This window comes from Podarcis vaucheri (assembly GCF_965113315.1).
Source record: "Podarcis vaucheri genome assembly, chromosome: 6".
NCBI classification, from domain to species: domain Eukaryota; kingdom Metazoa; phylum Chordata; class Lepidosauria; order Squamata; family Lacertidae; genus Podarcis; species Podarcis vaucheri.
Genome location: NC_138764.1, coordinates 39,929,803 through 39,955,688, shown reverse-complemented (window position 1 = coordinate 39,955,688; position 25,886 = coordinate 39,929,803). Strand labels below are relative to the sequence as shown.

At 41.1% G+C, this 25,886-nt stretch overlaps 1 protein-coding gene and 1 long non-coding RNA gene across 5 annotated transcripts; one reads left to right on the top strand and one right to left on the bottom strand.

The window, feature by feature from the left end:
- The first annotated feature begins 87 nt into the window (after positions 1–87).
- On the top strand, positions 88–18,421 carry DNAJB4 (DnaJ heat shock protein family (Hsp40) member B4). Of its 4 annotated transcripts, XM_082227545.1 has the most exons (5): positions 91–237; positions 880–970; positions 10,065–10,341; positions 12,869–13,443; positions 16,046–18,421. In XM_082227545.1, exons 3-5 carry the CDS (start codon positions 10,131–10,133, stop codon positions 16,277–16,279), a joined length of 1,020 nt encoding a protein of 339 aa, XP_082083671.1. In that variant the 5' UTR covers positions 91–237; positions 880–970; positions 10,065–10,130; the 3' UTR covers positions 16,280–18,421. The 4 variants fall into 4 exon arrangements, with proteins under 4 accessions (XP_082083670.1, XP_082083671.1, XP_082083672.1 ...); XM_082227544.1 differs by lacking the exon at positions 880–970 and having other exon boundaries at positions 88–237; XM_082227546.1 differs by lacking the exons at positions 91–237; positions 880–970 and adding an exon at positions 5,774–6,528.
- On the bottom strand, positions 7,809–25,713 carry LOC309534952. The gene is made up of 3 exons (XR_014220926.1): positions 25,614–25,713; positions 14,330–14,399; positions 7,809–7,862 (listed from the first exon to the last, which is right to left on the bottom strand). It is a non-coding gene; the product is annotated as an uncharacterized lncRNA (long non-coding RNA).
- Positions 25,714–25,886: the final 173 nt, after the last annotated feature.

Sequence of the window (25,886 nt, the reverse complement as noted above, 5' to 3'; positions counted from 1 at the left end):
GAGCTGCCGTGGTGACGTTTTAAGCGGGGTGGGCGGCATTACATCTCGCGATAGGTTATCCCCAAAAGCCCTCCCTCTCGCGCTCTTTTCTTAAAACCCCCTCCCCCGGGCGTTTTGACGTTTCTCCAGAGCCGGCGTGTTCGGACAATAGCGGAGGGGAGGAGGCGGCTCTGAGGGAGTTGTCGTCGCGTCTCTCGAGGAGCGCCGTCGTCGCGGCCTTAGCCTCTGGGCCTGCGAGTGAGTCTGTCAGGGCGGGCGGAGTGAGCGCGACGAGGGCCTGCCTCTCTCAGGGGGCAAGGCGCGTAAAGTAACGGGCTCGGGCCGCCGTTCGCAGTCGCCTTATATATAGCGACAAACCCAAGCAAAATTGGTGGGCCTGCGAAGCGCAGCTAAAGTTTTGATAAACGTTGTTAAAACGAAAGAGAAGCGCACGCCCCTGAAACAAGCATGTAAGGTCCCGGAGAAAACCATGAATGCTGATTTCGTATCTGCCCATAACGTTTATATTAAAGCTTTTCCACCCCCTGTTCCCAAAAAACAAACACGTGTTTTTTTCCTCCAGGCGGTGATGTCTTAAATTTGGATGTGGCGGGGAGGGGAGGGGCAAATGTCTCGTGGGTTTCTGGTACTGATGCATAGGCCTCAGAAACACTCCAGGGACTAGATGCTGTCTGTAAGTAATAACATGCCCTAAGGGGCTTGCATCCGATTCCCACCCCCAAATTCTGGGAACAGTAGCCTGTGGGTGCTAGAAACCGTAGCTCTGCAAGAGGGTGAACTGCAGTTCCCAGGATTCGTAAGAGGTGGAGATGTGCTTTTAAGTATATGGTGTGTATTTTCCATGCACCATCTAATCTAATCCTTTCTAATGCATTACAGTTATAGCATCTTGGACATTTTGGATCAGACAAACTCCTTGGGCTGTATCCAACTGGAATCCATACCCCCCCCCCTTTGTGCTGGACTGAGGGTGGGGGGACACATGTTTTGGGCGTGGTTTCTGCCTGCATAGTGATGCTGTGAAACTCCACTTTCAGCCTTTCAAATGTACAGGTGGATTGAAGTGCCACTGGCAGAATCTCAGTAGTGCCAAGCCCACACAAGCTGACCCTATCGCTGCGACATAACAGCAAGCCCAATTTTGGCTTGAGCAGCTCCAGGCCAGTGCAGCAATCTGCCTGACTCGCTACCCTGGCTACCAAGTGTGTAGCAGGGCTGCAGGTACAACAGGGTTCCTGCTGCTCTGTAAAGTCCCACACTTACCTTTGTTCCACATTTCTTACCACACTTACCTTTGTTCCACATTTCTAGGCACAGGCCAGGCTTTCTAGGTCTTTTCTTTTTGCTCCAGTGCTTACTCCAAAACTCCCTGCTCTTTGCTGCTAAATCAGATCAAACAGCAATCTGCAGAAAACCCATATTGCCATTTACTCCAATTTGGCAGTAAAGATCAGGTTTTCCTGGGGAAAGTGGCAGGTGGACCTGTGCCTAGAAAGTATGGAGCAAAAGGTAAGTGTGGATGAGCTCATACTTGGAAGTAAATTTGGTGAATTCAGTAAAGCCTGTTGATTACAAGGGCTCTATTCTGAGTGTGACTTAATTGGAGACAATGCTTTATCTTAATCTGTGATCTTAAACTTGCATGTCTAGTTTAGTGTAGTGGTTTTAGACTGTTCTGTAGAATCTTGAGGTTGATTGGAAACTTAATGATTCCTCAGTAAGTTCAGTAATTGTGCACAACCTTTGCTGAAACACAGCTTGTCTGCTGTTGTTGATGTTCCTTTGCAATGTATGACTGCAGGGAAGTGTGACACTGGTTCATAGATGACAACTGTGGGTCCCAAAGATACTGCTATGTGGAAAGTGCTTCTTCAGGATAGAAAAGTTTGAAAACCAAAATCCCATTGGCGTCAAAAACTTTCCAAAAAAGTATATATAGGATTGGGTTATATTATGTGTTAAGCAGGGAGAAATATATCCCAAAGTGCAGGGTCCATAGAAGAAGCGGTAACTTGCATGTTAGATTTATATTTTTTGTAAGACATACAGTTACACTGTTTTCCTTTCTGTCTGAAAGATTTACGTAGGGTTCACTAGGCAAGATTTAGCGAGTTAAGGGACTTAGTGTTGACACTTTAGCCTTGATATACGGTAAGTTGCACAATTCTCTCTTAATTCCTTGAACATAGTGATTGGTGGAAACAATGATATGGGGGTATTGTGCAGCTTTTTTTGCCTTCAAGCAGAGGAGACAGGCTCAATGCGACAGACATCCTCAAAATAATTCATAATGTGTTTTTTCTGGAATCCACTGCTCATCATAACATCTATTTTGAAGCTGTGAGCTTGCGGTGGGGGGCAAGAAATAGGAATGATCATGGTTTCATTATCAGGAGTACGCCACAAATTGAAATTTGTAAGATAGTCATTGACCTAGGTTCAAATTGCTGCTTGATATGAAAATAACATTGACCCTGGGCCAACCTCTACCTCAGCTGTATACCTACAACACATGATTAAGACTAAAGAGCAAGTGGCAAAGAAACTACACTGGACAAAGGGCGAGTTTAATGTAACAAAAATAACTACAGTACTTATTTTCCATAATGTTTCTAAACTGAAAACCTTGGGATGGTAAGATTTCTAGTATCTGTAAAGATTAATATTTGTTTAGTGACCTCTAGTGGGCATAGTCAGATGGTGCTCATATAAAACATCCAAAGAGTTTAAAACACAGTTTTTCAAAATGTATTAATAAAATAGCTTTCAAGCGTTTATCCACAATAAGAAGTTGGTTACATTTCATGCAATTTTCCCTGAAGCATAAACATGCTGGCAGTAACTGATGAGAGTTGTAATTCAGCAACATCTAGAGTTCCATACGTTCTTGATCCTGCTTTACAGCTTAATTTAGAGGAGCAGCAGCACTAGATTGCGCACTAACTCATGAACTGTATGTAATCACATGAAGTTCATTATTTCGTGAAAGTGTTCTTGCCCCCCAACAAAGGGGACTAGACTCTTGGAGTGGAGAGCTGCTTGGCTTTTCCCCTGCTATAACAACATAACCCATGCTAGGCCTTCGTTTAATATTCCTGCATTCCACAGGAGGTTTTTTCAGGGGGAAGAATGAGAAGAAAAGCCTTTTGGAAAGAGCAACCATTGAATTATTTATAGTCGGATCTAGACAGGATTTTGTGGTAGCTGAACGGATGTTTCTGAGGCGAATCATCGGCAGTGCTTAAATCATTCTCTATTTTTGTAAATAGATTTAGCCAAGGTAAAATCTTGAGGGAAGCAATATAGTTGTACAATTTGTAAATCTTTTTGAGGATTTGCAGTCAGGTGTGGTACAACTTGCAGTAACTTGGGCAAAGGGCTTCTTGCTGACTGCATCTAAATGGCTCATTTAATAAGCTGCTGTCAAGTAGAATGGGGGTAGGCAACACCCCTCACTACTTGTTTCATAGAATCATAGAGTTGGAAGAGACCACAAGGGCCATCGAGTCCAACCCCCTGCCAAGCAGGAAACACCATCAGAGCACTCCTGACATATGGTTGTCAAGCCTCTGCTTAAAGACCTCCAAAGAAGGAGACTCCACCACACTCCTTGGCAGCAAATTCCACTGTCAAACAGCTCTTACTGTCAGGAAGTTCTTCCTAATGTTTAGGTGGAATCTACTTTCTTGTAGTTTGGATCCATTGCTCCGTGTCCGCTTCTCTGGAGCAGCAGAAAACAACCTTTCTCCGTCCTCTATGTGACATCCTTTTATATATTTGAACATGGCTATCATATCACCCCTTAACCTCTTCTCCAGGCTAAACATGCCCAGCTCCCTTAGCCGTTCCTCATAAGGCATCATTTCCAGGCCTTTGACCATTTTGGTTGCCCTCCTCTGGACACGTTCCAGAGTTTGTCAGTGTCCTTCTTGAATTGTGGTGCCCAGAACTGGACACAGTACTCCAGGTGAGGTCTGACCAGAGCAGAATACAGTGGCACTATTACTTCCCTTGATCTAGATTCTATACTCCTATTGATGCAGCCCAGAATTGCATTGGCTTTTTTAGCTGCTGCGTCACACTGTTGGCTCATGTCAAGTTTGTGGTCAACCAGGACTCCTAGATCCTTTTCACATGTACTGCTCTCAAGCCAGGTGTCACCCATCTTGTATTTGTGCCTCTCATTTCTTTTGCCCAAGTGCAATACTTTACATTTCTCCCTGTTAAAATTCATCTTGTTTGTTTTGGCCCAGTTCTCTAATCTGTCAAGGTCGTTTTGAAGTGTGATCCTGTCCTCTGGGGTGTTAGCCACCCCTCCCAGTTTGGTGTCATCTGCAAATTTGATCAGGATGCCCTTGAGTCCATCATTCAAGTCGTTGATAAAGATATTGAATAAGACCGGGCCCAAGACAGAACCCTGTGGCACCCCACTAGTCACTCTTCTCCAGGATGAAGAGGAACCATTGATGAGCACCCTTTGGGTTCGGTCAGTCAGCCAGTTACAAATCCACTGAGTGGTAGCATAGTCAAGACCGCATTTTACCAGCTTCTTTACAAGAATATCATGGGGCACCTTGTCAAATGCCTTGCTGAAATCAAGGTAGGCTACATCCACTGCGTTCCCTTCATCTACCAGGCTTGTAATTCTGTCAAAAAACGAGATCAGGTTAGTCTGACATGACTTACTTTTCAGAAATCCATGCTGACTATTCGTGATCACAGCATTCCTTTCTAGGTGCTCACAGACTGTTTGCTTAATGATCTGCTCCAGAATCTTCCCTGGTATTGATGTCAGACTGACTGGGCGATAATTATTTGGGTCCTCTCTTTTCCCATTTTTGAAAATAGGGACAACATTTGCCCTCCAGTCTGCCGGGACTTCACCTGTTCTCCAGGAATTCTCAAAGATAACTGTTTGCAAGGGAAAGCACATTCTTGAGTTAATGAATACAAATACTGAATATGGTAGTTCTGGGTTGTTATTTGTAACATGCCATATTATTTGTAACAGGTTCGAAGAAGGGCCTCTTGTGAGATATGGAGTGGCACAGGAATACTAAAACTCAAAGACTTAAGCAACCACCTTTAGTTGTTTCTGATCTGAATAGACAAATTATGCTCAGAGCTATGCAGCTTTCTCTTTCTGTAGAGCTCCTAATGTGTGACATCATCTGGGAATTTTAGTTCAAAACATTTGTCGCTTCTGTCACCCAATTACCTGCCATGGATCTTCCTGCTGGATAGGTTTAAGGAATCAAATCCAGTCTTTTCTTACTGGATTTCACAGCGCAAGAGAATTGGACTTCTAAGTCTTCTGTAAACTTTAACTTTAGCACTGTGAGTCATACTCCAATGTGTGGGTGGAGAAAAGCCCTTGAGAGTAAGTCTCTGGCATGGATACTTGGAAACACACTCCACCCCCCTGAAATACATTGCATGTCTACAGCTGAAATTTGTGCTGTTCCTTTTTTGGTAAAGTTTTGATAGGAATAATTTTCTTATGCTCTACTTGGGATTAAATAGTGGGATAGACACTAGGTCATGTTTTAAAGTACTTATAGAAAGTAAACGAGAAGAGCTCTAATTATTCACTGGTATATTTTTGAGGATGTTTACCTTTTTCTCAACCCCATTACCCATGACATATTTTAATTGCTGGACATGGACATGCATTGGCTGAATTTTGATGATAAGGTGGAGTTTTGCAGCTTTCATTCCAGATTAAAGCACAGTTTAGTGTCGCCGCCCCTTAGATACTGGTTAATCTTAACTATGATTAGTTGAAACAAGTCAGCTTCATAAACTACTATATGAAGCTGGCTTGTTTCAACAAACCATAATTAGGATAACTATGGTTTGCCTGTGTTCAGATGACATGGGTAGCTGGAGGAAAAGTGTGGGAGCCTGAAGGCTGATGAGGCTTGTTCTCATAATATTAAAGTAGTTTCAAAATGTTGGTTGGCTTCCTTAAAAGTACCTGGCAAAAGATAGGCCAGGAAGAGGAAACTTTCTTAGGAGAAGTATTTTACAGTATGTCAAACAGGAACCTGGAGAAAATGAGAGAAAATTCTTTGCTTTCAGAATAGAACCCTTGCACTCTGATCATGGATTCCATGCAGTTGTTGTGTCATGTTAATTTTCAGCTGCTTAGTGTTCAATATCCTTTGTGTGACATTGAACTGAGTGTCTGAGTAAAATTCTCCACTGATGTACAGTACACAAATAGCATGAGCAACAGCAGAACAGACACTTTTTCTATAAGCTTCAGTGCTCTTCTGTCTTTACTCTCTATTAAGCCCATCACAAAAGTTGGTTTCTATGTTGGTCTTGCCAAAAACAAAGCCAGTGAAAGAATCTAACTAGAGCTTTTACTTGGCAACTGAAAGACAAGGAGAGGATGTTTACACAAAATATTCCCTGCTCAGTTCCAGAACATGATATCCTGAGTTCCTTTCTCACAAAAATAAACTGAGCAGATCAGGATCAGAGGAAACTTCACGTATTGCTGTGTGTAAGGATTGTGGTCAGGTAAGGTCCTGTTTTCCTTTACAAGAGTTATTTACCTTTTAAGTTAGGTGGACAGAACATAGCCCCTGAAACAGCTGTCCAATATGTATCCGTTTCTGCCATAACCTTAAAATTGCCAGACTGTATGTAGGATGAACAACAGCCACCATTTGTGCTGTGGAAGCTGCTCATTCCAACTCCTTCCTGCTCTGGTCGTGCAGAGAAGTGTATAGGAAGAAGACTGTACTAGGATATGTTGAAGGCAGAAGAATGGGGCAGGATGATAGAACAGAGGGAAGCACCCATTAACTTTTATTTACATAGGTTGGCAAAGTAAGATAATAAGTTTTTTGTAAAATAAGTTCTTGTTGCCTCTCTCTTTGCATACAAAAGCTATTCCTACCAATTCTTTACAGCAAGTTAGAGTATGCTACATGATGCCTCACTATATACACCTCACCTTGCTTCCAGTAAAACCACCAGCCTTTGTTTTAAAGGCTAGATATCCATCTAGACCAGGGACGTCCAACTCCCAATAGACTGCAATTTTTTGGGGGGGGGATCACTGAGGGGCCAAATATCTACCAGGACCTACCAGGAACACCCTGTGATCTACCAGTAGATTGTGATCTACCTGTTGGACATGCCTGATCTAGACCAATAGATAACTCAAATTCCATGTGGGGGGGGGAGGCTTTACAAATAGAAATTTGTTTTTTTTAAATTTAGATTTACCTGTTATTTACTTTGATTGGTCACACTACTTGAACTGTTTCGGTTAATAGAATAGATCACATCATTTTGAAGCCATGTTGTAGAAAATAGAATAAGCTCTTCCCTAGGTCTTACCTTCCTATTAACATGAATATATTATTCAAACAAGCTATAAATACACTTTCTGAAGAAAAGACCAGCTGTATTTTCATCTCATTTTATGGTTATATAACGTGTCAGAAACAGCAGCACAAATACCACCTCCGATGTAAAAAAAGAAACATACACATTACTAATTTTAACTGCAAAAATGTTTTTGATGAATATGTCTGTTTTCTAATGGTAAACTGGTTTGACATAGGGACTTGAATCTATAAAAGAAAAAGAAAGCCAAAATGTCATTTAATAAGTCACACACAGTTTCATGCCAATCCCCTTTCCCACATATGCTCGACTTACAGTGGCATCACTGCTTTTTGTTTTGCTTCACTCATATCTCTGTGGACTAAGTCAAGCAGAATTGTGAAATGGCTCATGAAATATTTTAGAGTTGGTAGGAGGATAAGTACTCACCAACACGTAATGAGAATTGTTCCCTGTTTATTTCCATGAAGAACCTTCTGGTGTAGTGAGAAGTGATACTAGTGAAAGAAGAGGAATGTGTTATTTGGATTGCTTGTGTGTCCAAATTAACTACTAGAGTATGCTGTGTTCCAGAGCAAGGCAAAGGTTTCTGTGCGCACATCTATGCCCTTTCCATTCATATCTGACACACAGAGGACACAAGTGTCATTGTTGGCATGCCTGCTTTATTTTTGGTAAAAGGTTTCTAGGCCATCTTTCAGACAAAAGTTTCAAGGTAGCTAACCAAAAAATCAGTTGGCTTTAGTAGGATGATGTGGAGTAGGCAATCTACGAGGTATGAGAACTAAACAATTCAGAGGAAAACTATCTTGAGTTGCTCCTGAAGGCTATAGAAAATGCTGCAACACAAGTGTAATTTTGCTGGTGGTAGTCTATTCTACTTCCTTCCAATGTCTCTTGGCAGGCTTTCTCCCATCCTCATTCTTCCCCACCCGCCTCAAACATCCATCCATTCCCTTATCTAGACAGCTGTATATGAGAAACTTCATATAATTTCAGCTGTTGCACTTCAGTAGAATTTATCGGGAATGGAATGCTGACTGTCTGTTGGGGTGTGTGGAAGAAAACTGGGAGGGAAGAGAAATGCAATGGGGAGTGCTGAACAGGATCACTCTACACTGCATCTCTTTGTTGCATACCTTACATGCATTTCTTCAAATTATAAGAAAGCTGCAAGGGAGATGGGCAAAGGGAGGGATAAATTCCCCCAAGGACACCCCCCAGGCCCTTTGTAATCAGGACTGAATGAGCAAACCGTCTCTTGGCATGGAGCAGCTGTTGAGGGCAGGTTCCAAACTCTCTCTTGGAATTCCGAACATTGGTAGAAAGAAATTCTAGTTTTGATGTCAATGGCAGTTCTATTATGAGAAATTTAAAGGCAAAAAGATAATGCTTTCATGGATATTCCAAGGCTCTCCTACCCCGAGACTTGGAAAATGATTGATTGTACTGTGCTATTCACCATGTCTGAGAATACAGGCTGGTTTTAAAGGTATCAGAATCCACCGCTTACTGGAATAAGCAAACAAACATAAACTAGAATGCTTGACTTTCACTCCAGTGTGAAATCAATGTAACAAACAGATGATTTTAACTGCTTGGGTTAGGCAGTCAAAAAAGCCTGGATAGAGAATATGTGGTTGGGTTCTCCCTTAACAGGCATGCGAACTGGCTCTCTGGGAAAAAGAAGAGTGAAACTATAATACATAATTTAAGTCATGGTCTTTTGTAAGTCATACTTGATGCGATCTAAGGTTAACTGAAAAGCAACTATTAGCCCCTATTTACTTTTATATTTTCCCTGAAACAATTGAAATTGGCTCTTGTTGCTTCTGCTGTTTCAGCTACCTGATTGTACTGTCCACCTATATATTGGTGCCACCTGCAACTAAAATGACTGCAAAAAACTGACAGGTTGCTTTTTGTACCCTACTCTATGCTAGGCTTTTTTTTTTTTTCAACATTTGACATTCCATGAGGAAAGCAAATTCACGCAAAGGCTTAATCTATTTTGTATCTGTCACTCGTGCCTAGAGGGTAGCATGGAAAGTGACTGGTGCTGCGAGGCAATCAATCATTCAGTTGTGTTGCTGCTAGAGAAGCACTTGCATTTTGCTTTTATAGGCTGAAAGTGAAGAAATCAAAACCAATGTACTGGGAGCAGGAGACATGGCCTGTGTTTCATAAGATCTTTACCTTCCCATAATTTTTCTTGTTAATTGCATGCCATCTCTATCCTGTTAACCGATTCCTCACAACTAAGAAATCAGGGCGTTGTTGTTGTTTTTATCTAACAGTTTCATTTTTCACACTTATTACTTTATCACATTGTACAAAATTTGACCAGTGTCTGAAATATACGTCCATGTACAAAAGGAAAGTGGGGGTTAAGGTTTTTCCTCCCCTATCAGCAATTCATTCAGATTCAGAGGGAGAAGGACATTGAACAGTTAACTGCAGAAAGGGAACACTGCAGAGTTTTGGCTGTAGTTAGCTTGGGAAGTGACGTCTTACAGCATTTGCTGTTCTAGAAAGAGCACAGACACGTAGTATAATTGGGAGGGCTCTGGGTGGCAGTGTCTCTACCACTGTGTATATTTATCTGTATGAAACGACCAAGAAGGGGAGAATGTAATAAGCAGTCTGCCCGCTGCTTACTAAAACTGCTGCTCTTGTGACTTCTGTTAACGCTTTTCCAGCAACATCGCAAGCTGAGAAACTGGACGCTGTTATATAGAAGGAAATAAACTTTGTGAAGGTTCAGTATGGGAAAGGATTATTATTCCGTTCTTGGGATCGAAAAGGGAGCATCTGATGAAGACATAAAGAAAGCTTACAGAAAACAAGCCCTTAAATGGCATCCGGATAAGAACAAATCTCCCCATGCAGAAGAAAAATTCAAAGAGATTGCAGAAGCTTATGAGGTGCTGAGTGATCCCCAAAAAAGAGAAATTTATGATCAGTATGGAGAAGAAGGTAAAAGAATTTTATGTACAGTAGTTTTAGCTTAAAAAAGAAAGCTTTTTTTAAAATGTCAGATGCAGTGAGGCAGTTTTTAAGAAGCAGGTTTGAGCAATTAGATGTAGTAACATAGTTTGAGGATTCAAGACTTGCTTGAGAGTCTAATACTTCTATGGAATGTTCTAATTTAGGTTATTTTCTAGGTGAATCTATTTGATTCATCTGTCAAACATGTTAGTAGATACTGTTTAATTTATGTTACAAAAACTTTGCAATAGTGTGCTGAGTTTGTCTCACTCTTCCAAGGTAGCATAAAATATACGGGTATAGTTTTATTAAAATAAGCTTTTATTAAAAATGGCCCTTCTCAGCCAGGGTCCAGGTGTCCAAACTCCAGCCAATATTGGCATCTTGCCTGGAAAGGAAAGAATTTGTCTGATGTCATGAAATACTAGGACAAGTTTTCAGCTTAATTGTAAACAGTGCTAAAGTGCCAAGTGAATGAGGCCCAGAAGCAGTGTGTTTAGCTTAAAACTATTATGTTAAAATAATTTAGTTTAGATGGATTCTTAGAACTTTTGGAACTGGGTTGCTACCTTTATGGTTCAAAATTGTTCAAATGCTGACCTAAGCTGGCTTCATTACAATAACATACTCCCTCAATGAAACAAGACTTTTCACTTTATGATGGTCTATTGAAAACATGTGAATACTTAATTGATGAGCTCTTGATGATGATTGCTCCGAGAAGTTTGAATTCATCACAAATCTACACCTTTCTATAAATGCTGGTTCTACTTGAAGTTTTAATACTGCAGCTCCAGGATCACTGTTTCTCTTGTAGTCATTGGACTTCTGTGAGGCCTTGAAACAAATGGGTTCCTTATTCTTAGTCAAGGATCAGCATTCTTTAGGCATTCACATGTTCTTTAGTCCCCTTTTCATTCCTAACCTACCTCCTTTTCCTAATTATACCAGTGTGTGTGTGTCTGCTTCTTTCCCAGCCATAATCAGCATGGATTTTCTACTCGTCCTGTGAGAAATTAAAATGAAAGGAATAGAAGCAGCTGTCACCAAACATAAAAATCATGCCTAATATTTCTGTGTAACACATTAGATATTTAATAAGCTTATAAAGCTTTAAATCTTGGTGAATGCAGCAGCTTTACTGGTGCCCAGGACATGGGCAGACTGTGGGTCCAGAGCCCCTTTTTATAGCCATGGGACCCGGTGTCCTTTCAGCAAAACCTATCCATTATCTATTCTAGGAAGTGTCATTCCGCTAAGCACATGGTATGGTTTGTCAGCCCGCTTGGCATTAGTACTACATCTGTATATGATCATCATGCTCATCATAGCTAAGAGACTAGGTTTAGCCTGAAAAGCCATTTTAGCAACCTATTTTTATTTACTGAATATTTTCTCAGCTTGGAGAAAAGACTTGATTTTTGTTTTCATGGTTCTAAGTCAACACAAATAAGATTTTTGAAAGTAGAGTTATAAAACCTTTCTAGAGATTTATATTCTTGCATTTCTGAATCCCATCCTAATGTAAATTTGATTAAAATCCATGACAGCATAATTTCTCTCCTAACTTTGGGTACTACATCCCCAACTTGCAAACATTCATGTTCTTTTCTATTCATTCTCTCTCTCTCTCTCTCTCTCTCTCTCTCTCTCTCTCTCTCACACACACACACACACACACACACACACACACACACACTCTACCAAGCAGCAGATGACATTTAGAACCAAAGACTATAGAGTTATGGCCCACAGCCTTCTCATGCAGAGTCTGCTTAGGTGTTTTGAAGATAGACTAGAAAGCTAAGAAACTGTTTAAATTTAGGATGGCTGCGTAGGTGTAATTAATCACAGAGTGTAGGTGGGTGCCATAACGTTGGAAGAAATGGCAGGCTTGAAATAGCTGAGGTAACTGTCAGCATGAGTGTGAAAGCATAACTTCATAAGATCTCTTTATAAATATCACTTTGCGTAGCTTGCAGTACTTTAGCATTTTATAATTTCTTGGGCTGTAGTCTATTCAAAACTTAGAAGTAGGTCCAATTAAACTCAGCTGGGCTTCCAAATAAATGCATGTAAGATTGGGCTGTGTTATATTTGATGTGTGGCCCAATCCAATGGTTGCTTCCTCGAAGCAGGCCCTACTGAAAACTCTAAAGGAAGTCCCATCATTAAGTGTATACAATACATTATTATAGTTGGCTATTGTGTGCATTTCTAAACCAGTATAATAATAATAATTTTATTATTTGTACCCCACCTATCCAACTGGGTTGCCCCAGCTACTCTGGGCAGCTTCCAACATGTATAAAAACATAAGAAAACATTACACATTAAAAGGCTTGCCTATACAGGGCTGCCTTTCAATATCTTATAAGGGTTATATAGTTACTCATCTCCTTGACAACTGATGGGAGAGTATTCCACAGGGTGGGTGCCACTACAGAGAAGGCCCTCTGCCTGGTTCCCTGTATTTAAGGTTGGCATTGTTAAACTTATTTGTACCCTTTTGTAGGACTGAAAGGAGGAGCTGGAGGGCCAGATGGGCAAGGTGGTACTTTCCGGTACTCCTTTCATGGAGACCCACATGCCACATTTGCAGCATTTTTTGGTGGTGCGAATCCTTTTGAGATCTTCTTTGGAAGAAGGATGCCTGGTGGCAGAGACACTGAAGAAATGGAAGTGGATGGAGATCCATTTGGTTCCTTTACTTCTTTCAATATGAATGGATTCCCAAGGGAAAGAAACACTGTTGGTAGCCAACCCCGTCGTAAGCAAGATCCCCCTATTGTTCATGAACTCAAGGTATCACTGGAAGAGATTTACCATGGATGCACAAAAAGAATGAGAATTTCCCGAAAACGGCTCAACCCAGATGGTAGAAGTGTCAGAACGGAGGATAAAATCCTCACTATTGATATCAAGAGAGGATGGAAAGAGGGCACCAAAATTACATTCCCCAAAGAAGGCGATGAAACACCTAGTACCATACCAGCTGATATTGTGTTTGTTATTAAAGATAAAATACATCCTCACTTCAAGAGGGATGGTTCAAATATTGTCTATCCTGTCAAGATCACCTTACGAGAGGTAAGTACCTTGTTATGCTTTGGAATGGTATTGTTAAAACTTCATGCCATCTGTGCTTCAAACCTGTTCACATTGTTTTACAGTCAAAGCTGAGTTGAACATGATAATAGCCCATAGATCAGGCTTCCTAAAACTCAGCCCGCCAGATATTTTTGGCCTACAACTCCCATGATCCCTAGCTAGTAGGACCAGTGGTCAGGGATGATGGGAATTACAGTCTCATAACATCTGGAGGGCCGAGTTTGAGGAAGCCTGCCATAGATGATGTTGTTTGATAAATATGTAGACACCCAGATAATGGGTGTGATTCACCTAACGAGTCCTGTCAGCGCAAGCCCTGCAGAAGAACTTCCACTTGCACAATGGGGCTTTCCCCTCTCCTCACCCCAGTGTCCCCTCCAACCAGCATGCCCCAAAATCAACTCCGGGGGAGTGTTGGGAGAACTCCCAGAGCAGCACCCAGGGAGGAGGAGAGGGGGATAGTTCCATCTGGCAAGCTGCAGTTGCTTGCATTGATGGCACTTCCACCATGGTGTAACACTGGATTCCACCCACTGTGTTGAATAGTTCAGCACTGTTTGGAAGAAGGATGACTGCTATTCTTTGACTTCAGCATGTCATAACAGAGTGTGGGATAAAATATCCAAAGCTAACACTGTACTTCTGGTTGCTGCTTGTGCCATCTCTTGCTTTCCCTTCATTACCATTTTCTATTCTATTCTGGGTTGAATCCAATGCTAGTCCAACTTGGAGTAGACCCACTGAAGTTAATGGATCTGGCTAACTCAGGTTCATTTACTTCAGTGGATCTACTCTGAGTAGGACTAGTATTGGGCACAACTCTCTGCCTGCAACAGAAGTTAGTCATGTACTCAGTTGAGCCTACCTTTTAACTGGCTGGGATGTTTTCTGATTCTATTCAGTGGCTCTTTGCAGTATGAGGATGTGGCATCGATCTGCAGCATGATAGAAAATGTGTTGGTCTAAAAGGTTATTGGAACACAAATGCAGAAACCCAAAACAGACTCATGAGCAAAACTCCCACCAGAATGCCTCTGGGGGGTGGGGGAAGCACCCACCTACACTCTAATAAAGTTGCAGATTTTCAAAACAGAGAAATCAGTGCTGTGTGGACAACAAGATCTGCTTTGCTTCTAATTTTGTAGCAATTGAGTAGATGGATACAAAATGGTGCAGTTATGCAAACCAACACTTGGCCAATGTAAGCAACAGTAAACTTAGCTGAGATGGCACAGGTTTAATTTTAAACCAATGCTTTTATATAAATGGGTGTTAAATTGATGTATATGTACATTATGTTGCAGTTAGAACTAAACAAGCAAAATGAAATAGAACAAACTAAACTAAACTAAATAGCACTATGAGCTATGCCTTATAATATTACAGTTACTGTGTAAATACCTCTCTATAGTGAATCTAAGCAACTAATATTTTGCTAATTTTATTTTGAATACAGCTTAGGCCAGGCTTTTTTTGTTTTGTTTCAAGTACAATTAGTTAGAGAGTCTGGCATTCCTAATAGGTTGGCTGACAGTGGTTTACTGGGATTCTTACATAAACACTGAATTCCGTGCATGTAGGACTCCTTCATTTTTGTCCATGGGTTGCAAAACGAGTGCAGTGCACTTATGCTTTGCATGAATAGATCAGGGATAGGCAACATGATGCCCTCTGTATTTGGAACTAAAACTCCCACCCACCCCATCCACCGTAGCCACTGATAACAAATGAAGCAAGTTGTAGACAGCATTATCTGAAGGGTACTATGTTACCTACATCTGGCTTAGATGGTTCCTACCTCAAGGAGAAGATGGATGGTGTGCAGTAGTGACCAGTGGGGCTGCATTGCTAACCTGACTTGCCAACACCATGAAGTCACTGCTGGTTAGCAAGAGGAGGAGTGGCAAAGCAGCAGGGAGTTGGTATGGGTGCAGCCAATCTAATGCCTTTGCACTACTCAGAGGTCCCCATTGCCTTGCCCCTCTCCCTCTTGGTATTGGGCAGCAATGCATGACATTGGGAAACTAGGTCAGCAAAGCAGCTCCACCGGCCGCTGCCCTGCCAACCACTACTGGTAGTGCTTATATGCACAAGAAGCTCCATGTAAAGCAGGGATGGAGAGCCTGTAACCCTCCAGATGTTGTTGGATGCCAACTCCCATAAACCTGAGCCAGCAATGTCATTGGTCATATGGGAGTGGTCGCAGGTTAGCCACTTCTGCTCTACGTAGTGGGAACTGTTCAGCTGTGTTTGCTTATTGTTTTCCATTTACAAAACCATTTATAGTTATGAAATGCATACCTAGGATTGTGCTGTAAGAATTTGGGCTACACAGGAATTATTTGTATAAGATTCAATCTCTGCTTCTGAAAATTACACCCTAGGCTTTACTTGAAAATACGTTTACTTACAGTGTTTCTAGCATTACCAATACACCCAACATAGAGCAACCGTATAGGATGTATAATACTGTAACTGTATTTCTAAGTTATATTTCATAGATACTTATTTTTCTTTAAGTGCTTTACAAAAAAAAAATGTCCTGCTGCTTCTGATTTGGCTTTTTAAACTTATTTTTTAGGCCTTGTGTGGCACCTCAATCAATGTACCAACAATAGAAGGTCGAACCATACCTATGACAGTAAATGAAGTTGTAAAACCTGGAATGAGAAGAAGAATTATAGGATATGGCTTGCCATTTCCCAAAAATCCCGACCAACGAGGTGACTTGATTATAGAATTTGAAGTAACCTTTCCAGACAGTATAGCTCCAGCATCAAAAGAAGTACTCAGGAGAAATCTTCCTGTTTCATAAAACAACGTACTTTTTTGAACTTGTTCCAAAAGGACACTGAAAATTGAAGAGTTGAGGTTTATGCTGTAAAAGTGCAATCTATAACTGTGGAACTTAACTTTTTTTGTGTGTGGATTGGGGAGAGAGTTATGCAGTGCTGCATGAGAATAGGAGGCAAAAGTACAAAACACTTGCAATCAAGTATGAAGCTAAAACCATTTGCTGTGTATTGGATTTTCCTTTTCAAAAAGTTTTATCCAGTATTTGCTTATAAGTAAGATGTATTTTTGTGTGCGTGAGGGGGGCACTTCTGTGCATATCTCATATGCACAGAATCATGAAGTGCTTGCGTTTTAAAGCACTTTATTTCAGATATTTCTTTATCATCTATGTGAGATTATTATATTGCAGGATCAGAAATTGGAATTCGTAGTATGACTCTATGTAACGTTTGCAATATTTGTGTTGTGTATATGCCAATTCGCTATGTTTACATTGCACACAGCAGAAGGCAGGAAATCTCACTTGAAATGTTCATGAGCCTGAAGGGTAAGGTTTTTTTTCTGCATTGTTTTTGGATTCCTTTCCTCAGTATTCTACAGATGCTTGCCTAACAGAAAATTATATGTGCCATTCCACAGTCATACATATATGTACCATGTCATGAACATGCTCCAAACCAGAACACACAGTGGGTGACTCAGTAGTTGCCAAATATTCAGGGTCTAACCCCTACCCTACATTTACGCAGCCTCCACTCCTATCCAGCCCAGGCCAAGAGACTCCCAGTCTTCACCTGACGTTCCTAAGATTCCAAGGGAACAAGGGTCAAAGCAATACCCTCTGCTGTCTGACCTTATTCTAAAAACACAGTACCTGGTAGGGAACTAAGCAGTCAAGTATTGGATTTAGTACCAAGGCATTACCTAAATAAGGCTCGCGCACGCACACACACAATTCCGAAAGAAGGTATATTTATTTGATAAAAGGAAACATTAGTGAGAACAAGTATATTTGGGCAATTATGTCAGATCAAACAAACTGTGCTAAACCAGCCAGTTCTGTACATATCAATAAAATCATTGGCTTCGCAGGGACAAAAGCATACAACACAGAGCAAGGTAATCCAAATATGATCCGAAGGTGGGATGTTCCCTGCCACAAGTAAGGGCCTGCTTTCTTCTAAAAGGCGCAGCAACCTAGGTAAATCTTGTTAACCTGTAAAAAGGCCTCAAGACCCCCCAACATTCTGGCACTTTAGGCTACATGCTTTCCCACCAAACCCAGCTCAAGCAACCATTCCAGTCAACAAGCTCACAGCTGATTTACCAGATTTCCATATGGAAAAAATGTGACAGCAGTTGCTTTAATGTCCATTAAAACATATGTCCAAATTGTGGAACCTGCCTGCTGAGATAGCGAGTCTATATAGAAGGGTTATCTGAACAAATGTCAAGGGAATGGGCCTATTTCAAGCACACTAACTTCACAGTCTTTCACAGTTTAAGCCCCTTGAAACTTCTGTGGTCAGTAAATTAGTAGTACTCGGTCCCACTTAAGAAGTTGTAAGCTCGTTCTGAATTATCTAAACGAAGGGAAGAAAATGCCCTCAATTATAGTTTTCTAAAAGAAAAGAAAAAGAATCTATAGGGCTGGTACCCTTGGATGGCAAAAATTAACAAGTAAACATCCTTTTAGCATTTGTCTCTAAACTTGCTGCAATATGTTAACATCTGAAAGTCATATTCTTTAAAGAAAATAAATGATTTTATGTATGTACACATGTGCTAGGTAGCCGCACTGTTAACCAACAGGGTAATTAACAATTTTGTATGCTTTTATGTAGAAAATTAATTATGACACCCATTCTCTAAGCAGTAGCCATCTATAATGCAGAATAGTTATAATGGGGGGGGGGGAAACCATTCTAGAAACTACCCATTTGAATGAATTGGCAACATTTAATAAGATTTTATACATGGGATATGAAGAAATATGTGCATTCTGAAAGTAGGAGGATCCAGAACTTGCACTCGTGACACTAGCACTCATGACACTAAAAGTGAGAAAGTAGAAAATGGCTGCTTCATCCTTATGCATTTACATATCATTTATGATCTGTATTGCATTTATATGTTTTTTAATTAAATATATTGTTTCTAACTTGTGTTTTCTATTTTTGTAATTTCAACTGAGTTGGGTGCGTGAGAGCAAATGCATGTAATTATTATTTATCTATGACTTTATTGAATTTATATCCTGCTCTTGCTTCCCAAGGTAGGAGACAACAAGGGGTAAATAATCTTAAAAACAATTCCAATATAGATGCAGACTGGGAAGGAAATCAACTTAAATGACTTTTTGAAAAAGGAATGTGTTTCTTATGTGCCAAAACCCAACAAGGATGACATCTGGTTAATACTTAAAGGGATGGAATTCAGAAGGGTAGATGCCACAATGATAAAGGCCCAATTCCTATTGTGTGGAACAGAGCTCCTGTTTGATGGTATCTGCAGGAGGCCCTCACCTGCTAAGCACAGTGACTGACTGTGTGTACAAGGGGTGAGATGGCCTTTCAGGTACCTTAGTCCCGAGCTGTGTAGGGCTTTATACAGCAAAACCCAGCACCTTGTACTTAGACCAGAGCTTAATTGGCAAGCTGCTACAATTCTTTCAACAGTGGAGTAACATTTTAGCAGTACCTTGCCCCAACATGCAGCCAATCTGCCACCTTTTGCAACAGCTGTGAACCTTCTGGGCTAACCTCAAGGGCAGCCCCACATCAAGCACATTGCAGTAATCATGCCAGGAGATTACCAGCACACAGACCATGGTGGTCAGGCTACTGCAGTCCAGGAACAGCAGGAGCTGTCTTACTAGCCAAAGCTGGTGAAAGGTACCCCTAGCCACAAGGCCACCTAGGTCTCTAAGCATTCAAGATGGATCCAGAAACACCCCCAGACTATGAACCTCCTTCAGGGGAAGTACAACCCCATCAAAAACAGGCAATCACCCAATTATCTAGACCCAGAAACCGTTTACTCACAGGACCTCCATTTTGCCAGGATTCAGGGTCAGTTGGTTGGTCTTCAGCCACCTCAGTAGAGTCCAGGCACTGGTCCAGGGCTCTCAGGTGGGTGTCACTGCCATTCTAAGAGAACAAGGTAAGCTCCGGCACCTCTTTTTATAGAAAAATAGCACTGCCTGTAGTACAACTGCCAGGGGCCTGGAAGAATAACCTAATGCTATTATCTGAAACCAGCTTTGAAAATGGGATCCGAACCACTGTAAAACAGTGCCTCTAATAGCCATCTCACAGAGTCAGCTCAGAAAGATACCAAGGTCAGTAGTGTCAAAAGCCGCTGAAAAATCAAGTAAGAATAGGCTTTTGATACATCGACCATGGTAACTTAAGCTAACGTTGAAAGATAGGTTATAGGCTTGTACTCCCCTGTTCTCTTCCTGATAAAGATGATCCATCAGGGAAGCCAAAGCTGATTGAGTCCCATAACCAGTCCTGCACCCAGACTGAAATGGGTCAAGACAATCTGTTACATCCAAAAGTACTTACAATTGGTGCACAACAACTCCCTGAATCATCTTTTCTAAGAAGAGGATGGACAGCATGCAACTGGATGTGAGTTGTCAAAAACCAATGGCTATTTAAGAGTTTGTTTAGTAACAAACTATAGCTGCAATATTAGGACTGCAATCTTATGTACACTTGAAGAGTAAATACGCTTTTCAACATTTAGTAGTAACCCCCTCCCCTTTTTATATGTTAAAGTTTAACAATAAAATAGTTCAGAATCCAAGAGAAAAGTAGATATAAGTAATAGTACAATCTCTAGAACACATGAAGACTAGTATGCGTTAAAGGTTTAATCCTAGGTAAGATGATCCTTTAGATATGTGGAATGCTGGCCGTTTAGGGCTGTAAATGTCAAAAAGAATACCAATAGGCAGCTGAGCCAAGATCAGACTTACATGCTTTGTGTGGTCTGCTCCTGTCAGAATAGGCTGCAGCAGTAGCTTCCAAACAATCTTCAAGGGCAGCCCAATGCAGATCACATTACAGTATCCAAAATGAGATGTTACTAAAGAATGGCTAAAATTCTGATATGAGAGAATGGGATATAATTTGCTTGCCAGCTTAAAATGGCAAAAGGTGTATTCCTTGCCACAGCTGTCAACCGAGAAGCACCAAATCAGAGTTGAGAGTCACTCTGTGAATAAGAAGTCGCTTTTTGAGTGGGAATTCAACTTCTGGAAGAACAGGGAAATTCAGTCTCCCTGCATTGCTGCTCTCTGTCTTATCTGGATTCAGGGAATCTTGCTGTTTTTTATTTGATATAAATAGATGTCAATATATGCTGCTGTCTACACTTATGTAATACATCTCTTTGGTAAATGTACAATAATGTTAAATATAATGTTAAAAAGCAGAGAGGCTAAGATAGAACCATCTGGAATCAAACAGGAAGGAAGGAACAGAGTCACTACAAATCAGTTTATCCACTGTTGGTTTTCGGAATTCAAACGCTCAGCAGAAATTGAACTTACTGAATCCCTGCTGGAGGAGCACACTTTTGCCCTGGATATAATCACAATGAGGCTATAAGTTTAGCAAAATAAAAAAGCTATGTTTATTATAAGAAATGCATGATAGGAAAGATCCCAGTTCTATCTGACTTTGGTAGATATGCCTTGAGCCATGCTTGCTTTTGCAACTCAGCAAGAGAGATGCAGAAAATATTTCCTTGCTGAAGGTAAGGATAAAGAAGGAAGTAGGAAATTTGTTACATTTGGTTAAAAAGTGTGACACTTACTTTAACAACTTCATGGGGAGTTAATTTTTCTAGAAAAGAAGCACTGCTTAAGAGTATCATTTTAGCACCCAAGGGAAGGACAACACAGGTTAGGTCAGAAAGGACCGTCTAGGAAACTTGGAGGTTCCTATTTCTATGTCCTCTTTCCCACGCAGACACATTAGCCTCCAGTGCAAGCTGAGTTGTATCTCAAGACTTCCTACACTCCCAATTGTCTTAGCTGGTAAAAGTGTGTCAGATGCTTCTGAGTTTGTAAGTTAATTAAGAAGAGCAAGCAGGTTCGCATTCTCTTACAGGAAGAGGCACAGACAGTTCATTAGGGTAACTAATTGAAGAATATTTTACATTCTGACTGGTATGGATCTAGAAAACCTGATCCAAGAGTTTCTCGGAACTACGTAGGTCTTGGCATTCCAGGTGCAGGGATTGGCTGAGCTGAGAAAAAGTGAAGGCAGAGAAATATCTCTTTTCCTCCCAGTCATAATGACATAGCTGTCACCACTATTGCAGCCCCCACAGCTGCGTACGAAGGAGTTGGAGGGCTCACATGTGAGGTGCTGACAGTAGAAATCTCAGAGAGAAATATGCATATATTTCTACAAGCTTTCTGCAATGTTGCTCATAACTATTGTCCCCAATCTGAATCAAGGCTTGGATGTTTACTCATCACATAGACCAACAGCCGCTGGATGCTTTCCAAACTTTTCATGTTGGTGACACACTTTTTAAACATGCATTATTTTGTGATACAGTAATTCAGTTTTACTAAAAAACTGGAGGTTCAACTAACTCTTTTCCAGTCCCAGGAGGAGCGTGAGGAGCTTTCGCATGACATTGTAGCAGACACGCTAACATGTGACGACACACATTTGGGAAAGCTCTGCTGTAGACTTTCCAGGCATAGATAGCCAGGAAACAAGATACCATTGTGTCTAATTATTCCCCATCACCTGCACATAGCAGCCAGTGTGTTGGATTAGGGGGCTGTGTTTGTAGGGAAATGTGTAACGTCATGACAGTGTCTCATGCATTTGTTTTATTGGATGTTAAGCTAGGGAAATGCATGGGTCGGCAACACTCTTTATTTAGCTAGGTCTTTAATGTTTACTTAGGTCTTTAAAGCTGCCAGCAGTGCAGTAGCTTGGGCAGGGCTCAAGCAGGGGATGCTGTCTGTGAAAGTCTGAGGAACCTTCAGTACCCATCAGCTGTCTGTCAAGGGAATAATATTTGTTTCTTTTTGCTACCACAAAGAGTTTTTCCTGTCCATTACGTGGTGACAAAGCTGGGTTCCTTACTCAATTAGCCTGTAATTAAGCTTACTACCAGCTAACTGAAACAACTGCATATTCCTTCCTTCCCACCCCTTTTTTTGTTTTCCCTCCATCAAACATTAGAATGTAAGCTCAGTGGGGCAGGGAGTGGGGCTCTTGCACACTGTATAACACTATGCACAGTGATTGTTTCACGCAGATAAATCACTGTCTCTTATAACACACAATGAACTGTAAATCTGGGCCTGATTAATTGTTTGCAGAGTTTATGTAAACATTAAAGTGGGAGAATGCAAAATACTGAAATTTGTAAAGGAGTCCTGTTGACCTCTAGTATCATTTATAGCAATGTCCTGAACAGTCAGTGTAAATAATTTATATAAATGAAGTTTGGCAAGAATCCTTGTCTCCATAATCTTATATCCTTAATAGCATTTTCTATTGTGATCATCTTGATCAATATTTATTAGTTACCATGATGTGGTTTAAAAGTGTGTTTCATTTTATTGCTTCTAAATGAAAACCTAGGAGAGAGCAGACCACAAGTCTAAAGTTCTTCCATTTCAAAATGTAGGTGGATGCTTTTTTTGAGCACTTCCCTTCTTTTTTAAAATGACCTAATACATTTCCTTTAAATAGTTTTCCATTAAGAGAGATATTACAGTTAGTGTATATTATACATATTGTATATTATATGAAATCAAGTTACAACCTGGCTATTGCCCGGATTGATTTACCTGTTTCTCTGTTTACCTCAGCCATTAGGTGAGTTGCTGTGATGTGTTCATATAATTTCACTACAGTACTGTTTGCCAACTTTCTAGTCCATTATTCCATTATATTGCATACAATCCTTCAGGATGTTTGTGTATGAAGGATGGGTGCAAGGGAAAGTAGGTCTGAAGGGAAGGGAAAAATAACAAACCTGTAACAGAACTGTAAGACAATAAGCGGTCTGTGTGGTTAATTGTGAAACGGGTGCCAGAGGCAAGGAGTCTAAGCGATGGGAGTCAAGAATATCTAGATGCAGAGTTTTGGGCTGAATGCGGGAATATATTAGTACAACCTAATTGGCCACTACTGTGGTCCGCTTGTATGCAGAATTTGTTTGAAATAAACCCTACTGGTATCCGTAGATTGGATGTAAGCTTCATGCTCAACCCTATGTGTGTTTTACTTGGAAGTTCCACGTGGAATGGTTGTGCAGTGGCAATTTTAGACTCTGGACTTAAATCACCTTATGATTCCTTGTGACACACACAATTTAATTGCAATTTAAGTGTTCATTTATTTCTTATTGTGGAAAGCCAACCAGTGGGGTTTTGACCTTCAACTGCAGATTGACATCCTATGCCCTTTTAAAATGTGGCTCTTTTGGGTGGGGGCGGGGATGTGTTATTGGGCTGTTGTTTTTATTTTGATTATATATATTGTGGTTTTTATGTTGATCTTTTCTGTGAATTGCCCTGAGACCTCCGGGTATATGGTGGTATATAAATTCAATAAATACTACTACTACTACTACTACTACTAACAATCTGTGCTGATGGCACCCCTGAAGTGGCCTCTAGTCCACAAAGCAATATGCAGCACCAATCCTTCTTGTCTTTAAACTACCAAGGACTCGTGTTGTTCTGTTTCATTTCATTGCTGAAATTTATTTATGAAGGACATCTTGTCTGCTGCCTATGCTGCCAAGCAGTAAACGTTTGCCCACGCTGGGAGAAAAATTCCTGCATTGCAAGGGGTCGGACTAGATGCTCATCATGGTCATAGGAGCCAAGTCCTAGGGGACCTCCCTCAAAGTTGACAGGCATTGCCATTCAAATGATGTGCAAGTGCCGTGTCATGTGATCAATTATGTGGGGCGGGGCTTACCTGGGCACCCCCCGAATATTTTATTCAAGTTGGCAACCCTGCTCATGGTCCCTTCCAACTCTACGATTCAGGTTACCTGGGTGGGCACTGCCATCCAAAGCACAAACTGCAGAGAAGTGAGCAAAAATGTATAAATCTAAATTAAATGCTGGAAATGTAAAGATAAAGAAGGTTCTTTTTATCATATGTGGTGGTGTTGTAGTAAAGTTAGGGCTTACTGGGAAATGATATATAATGAAATTAAAAGGATGTTTAAAATAATGTTTGTAAAAAAACCAGAAGCCTTGGGGGGGGGGGAATTATAGGAACAGAATTAAAGGGACGCAGGTGGCGCTGTGGTCTAAACCAGTGTTCCCCAACCTTGGCCCTCCAGCTGTTTTTGGACTACAACTCCCATCATCCCTCGCTAGCAAGACCAGTGGTCAAGGATGATGGGAATTGTAGTCCAAAAAGCCTGGAGGCCCAAGGTTGGGGAACACTGGTCTAAACCACTGAGCCTAGGGCTTGCCGATCAGAAGGTCGGCAGTTGGAATCCCTGTGATGGGGTGAGCTCCCGAGCTCCTGCCAACCTAGCAGTACGAAAGCACGTCGAAGTGCAAGTAGATAAATGAGGAAAAGAGAGCAAAAAAATCATAAGATAAATAAGATAAAATCTAATGGCAAAATCATATGTGGTGGGATTGCAAGATTATCAAAAAATTCTGGGAAATGATAGCAGATTAGTCATGCTGGCCACATGGCCCAGAAAAACTGTCTGTGAACAAACGTTGGCTCCCTCAGCCAGTAAAGCGAGATGAGTGCTGCAACACCAGAGTCGTTCGCAACTGGACTTAACTGTCGGGTGTCCTTTACTTTTACCTTTTTTTATAGGGACAGAACTACGTAAACTGTATAGAAACTTATTTGTGTATGCAACTACAGCGGCAAGAATGTTACTTGCCCCAAAATGGAAAGGAGCAGAAGTCCCAGCAAAGGAAGAATGGATGCAAAAACATGGAATATGCAGAAATGGCAAAACTTGCTGGAAGAGTAAGAAATCAAGAAAACAAACTTTTTTTATTATTATAAAAAAATTGGAAATGGTTTATCGAATATTTACATATAAATTGCAAAGAGATAAGAACATTGGCAGGATTACTGTGATAACCTGCAGTTTCGTAAGAGTATATATTTAAAGAAGACGAACAAATGAGCAAAGTAAGTTAATTTGGATACGCAGAAGATATTAAAAACAAATTTAAGGAACCACAGGAAGGGGGGGGAGGAAGTCAAGTTTTGAAATGTCAAATGTAAAATCAGTGAAATGTATAAACCTGAAAAGTATGTATAAATGAATGAATGAATGAATGAGAGAAGTGAGCTGCTCCCGGAGCTTACCCTGCTTGACTTCGGATGGTTTAGGGTTGCAGTGCTTTGGTGAGGACTGCAGCCTTAAAGGGGCAGGTACTCTTGTGTGCTCAGCGTCCGTCCATCCATCTCTGGCGCGGCTCTAAAGCCAGGGCAGCGGGGGGGGGGGGAAGGTCCGGTGCTGCGAAAGCGCGCGCAGGACGCGCGCGGTAGCTCTCCGCTGCCCATTGGCTGCCGGGTGCCATCACCTGCCCGCCGGGTGGGTGAGCCGCGAGGAGATGAGCGCACAGCCCTGAAAGGGCA

Coding starts and splice junctions, on each gene's coding strand:
- DNAJB4 (XM_082227544.1), top strand. CDS start 10,131: ATGGGAAAGGATTATTATTCCGTTCTTGGGATCGAAAAGGGAGCATCT. Junction 10,342..12,868: donor TGATCAGTATGGAGAAGAAG/GTAAAAGAATTT, acceptor ACCCTTTTGTAG/GACTGAAAGGAGGAGCTGGA. Junction 13,444..16,045: donor TCAAGATCACCTTACGAGAG/GTAAGTACCTTG, acceptor CTTATTTTTTAG/GCCTTGTGTGGCACCTCAAT.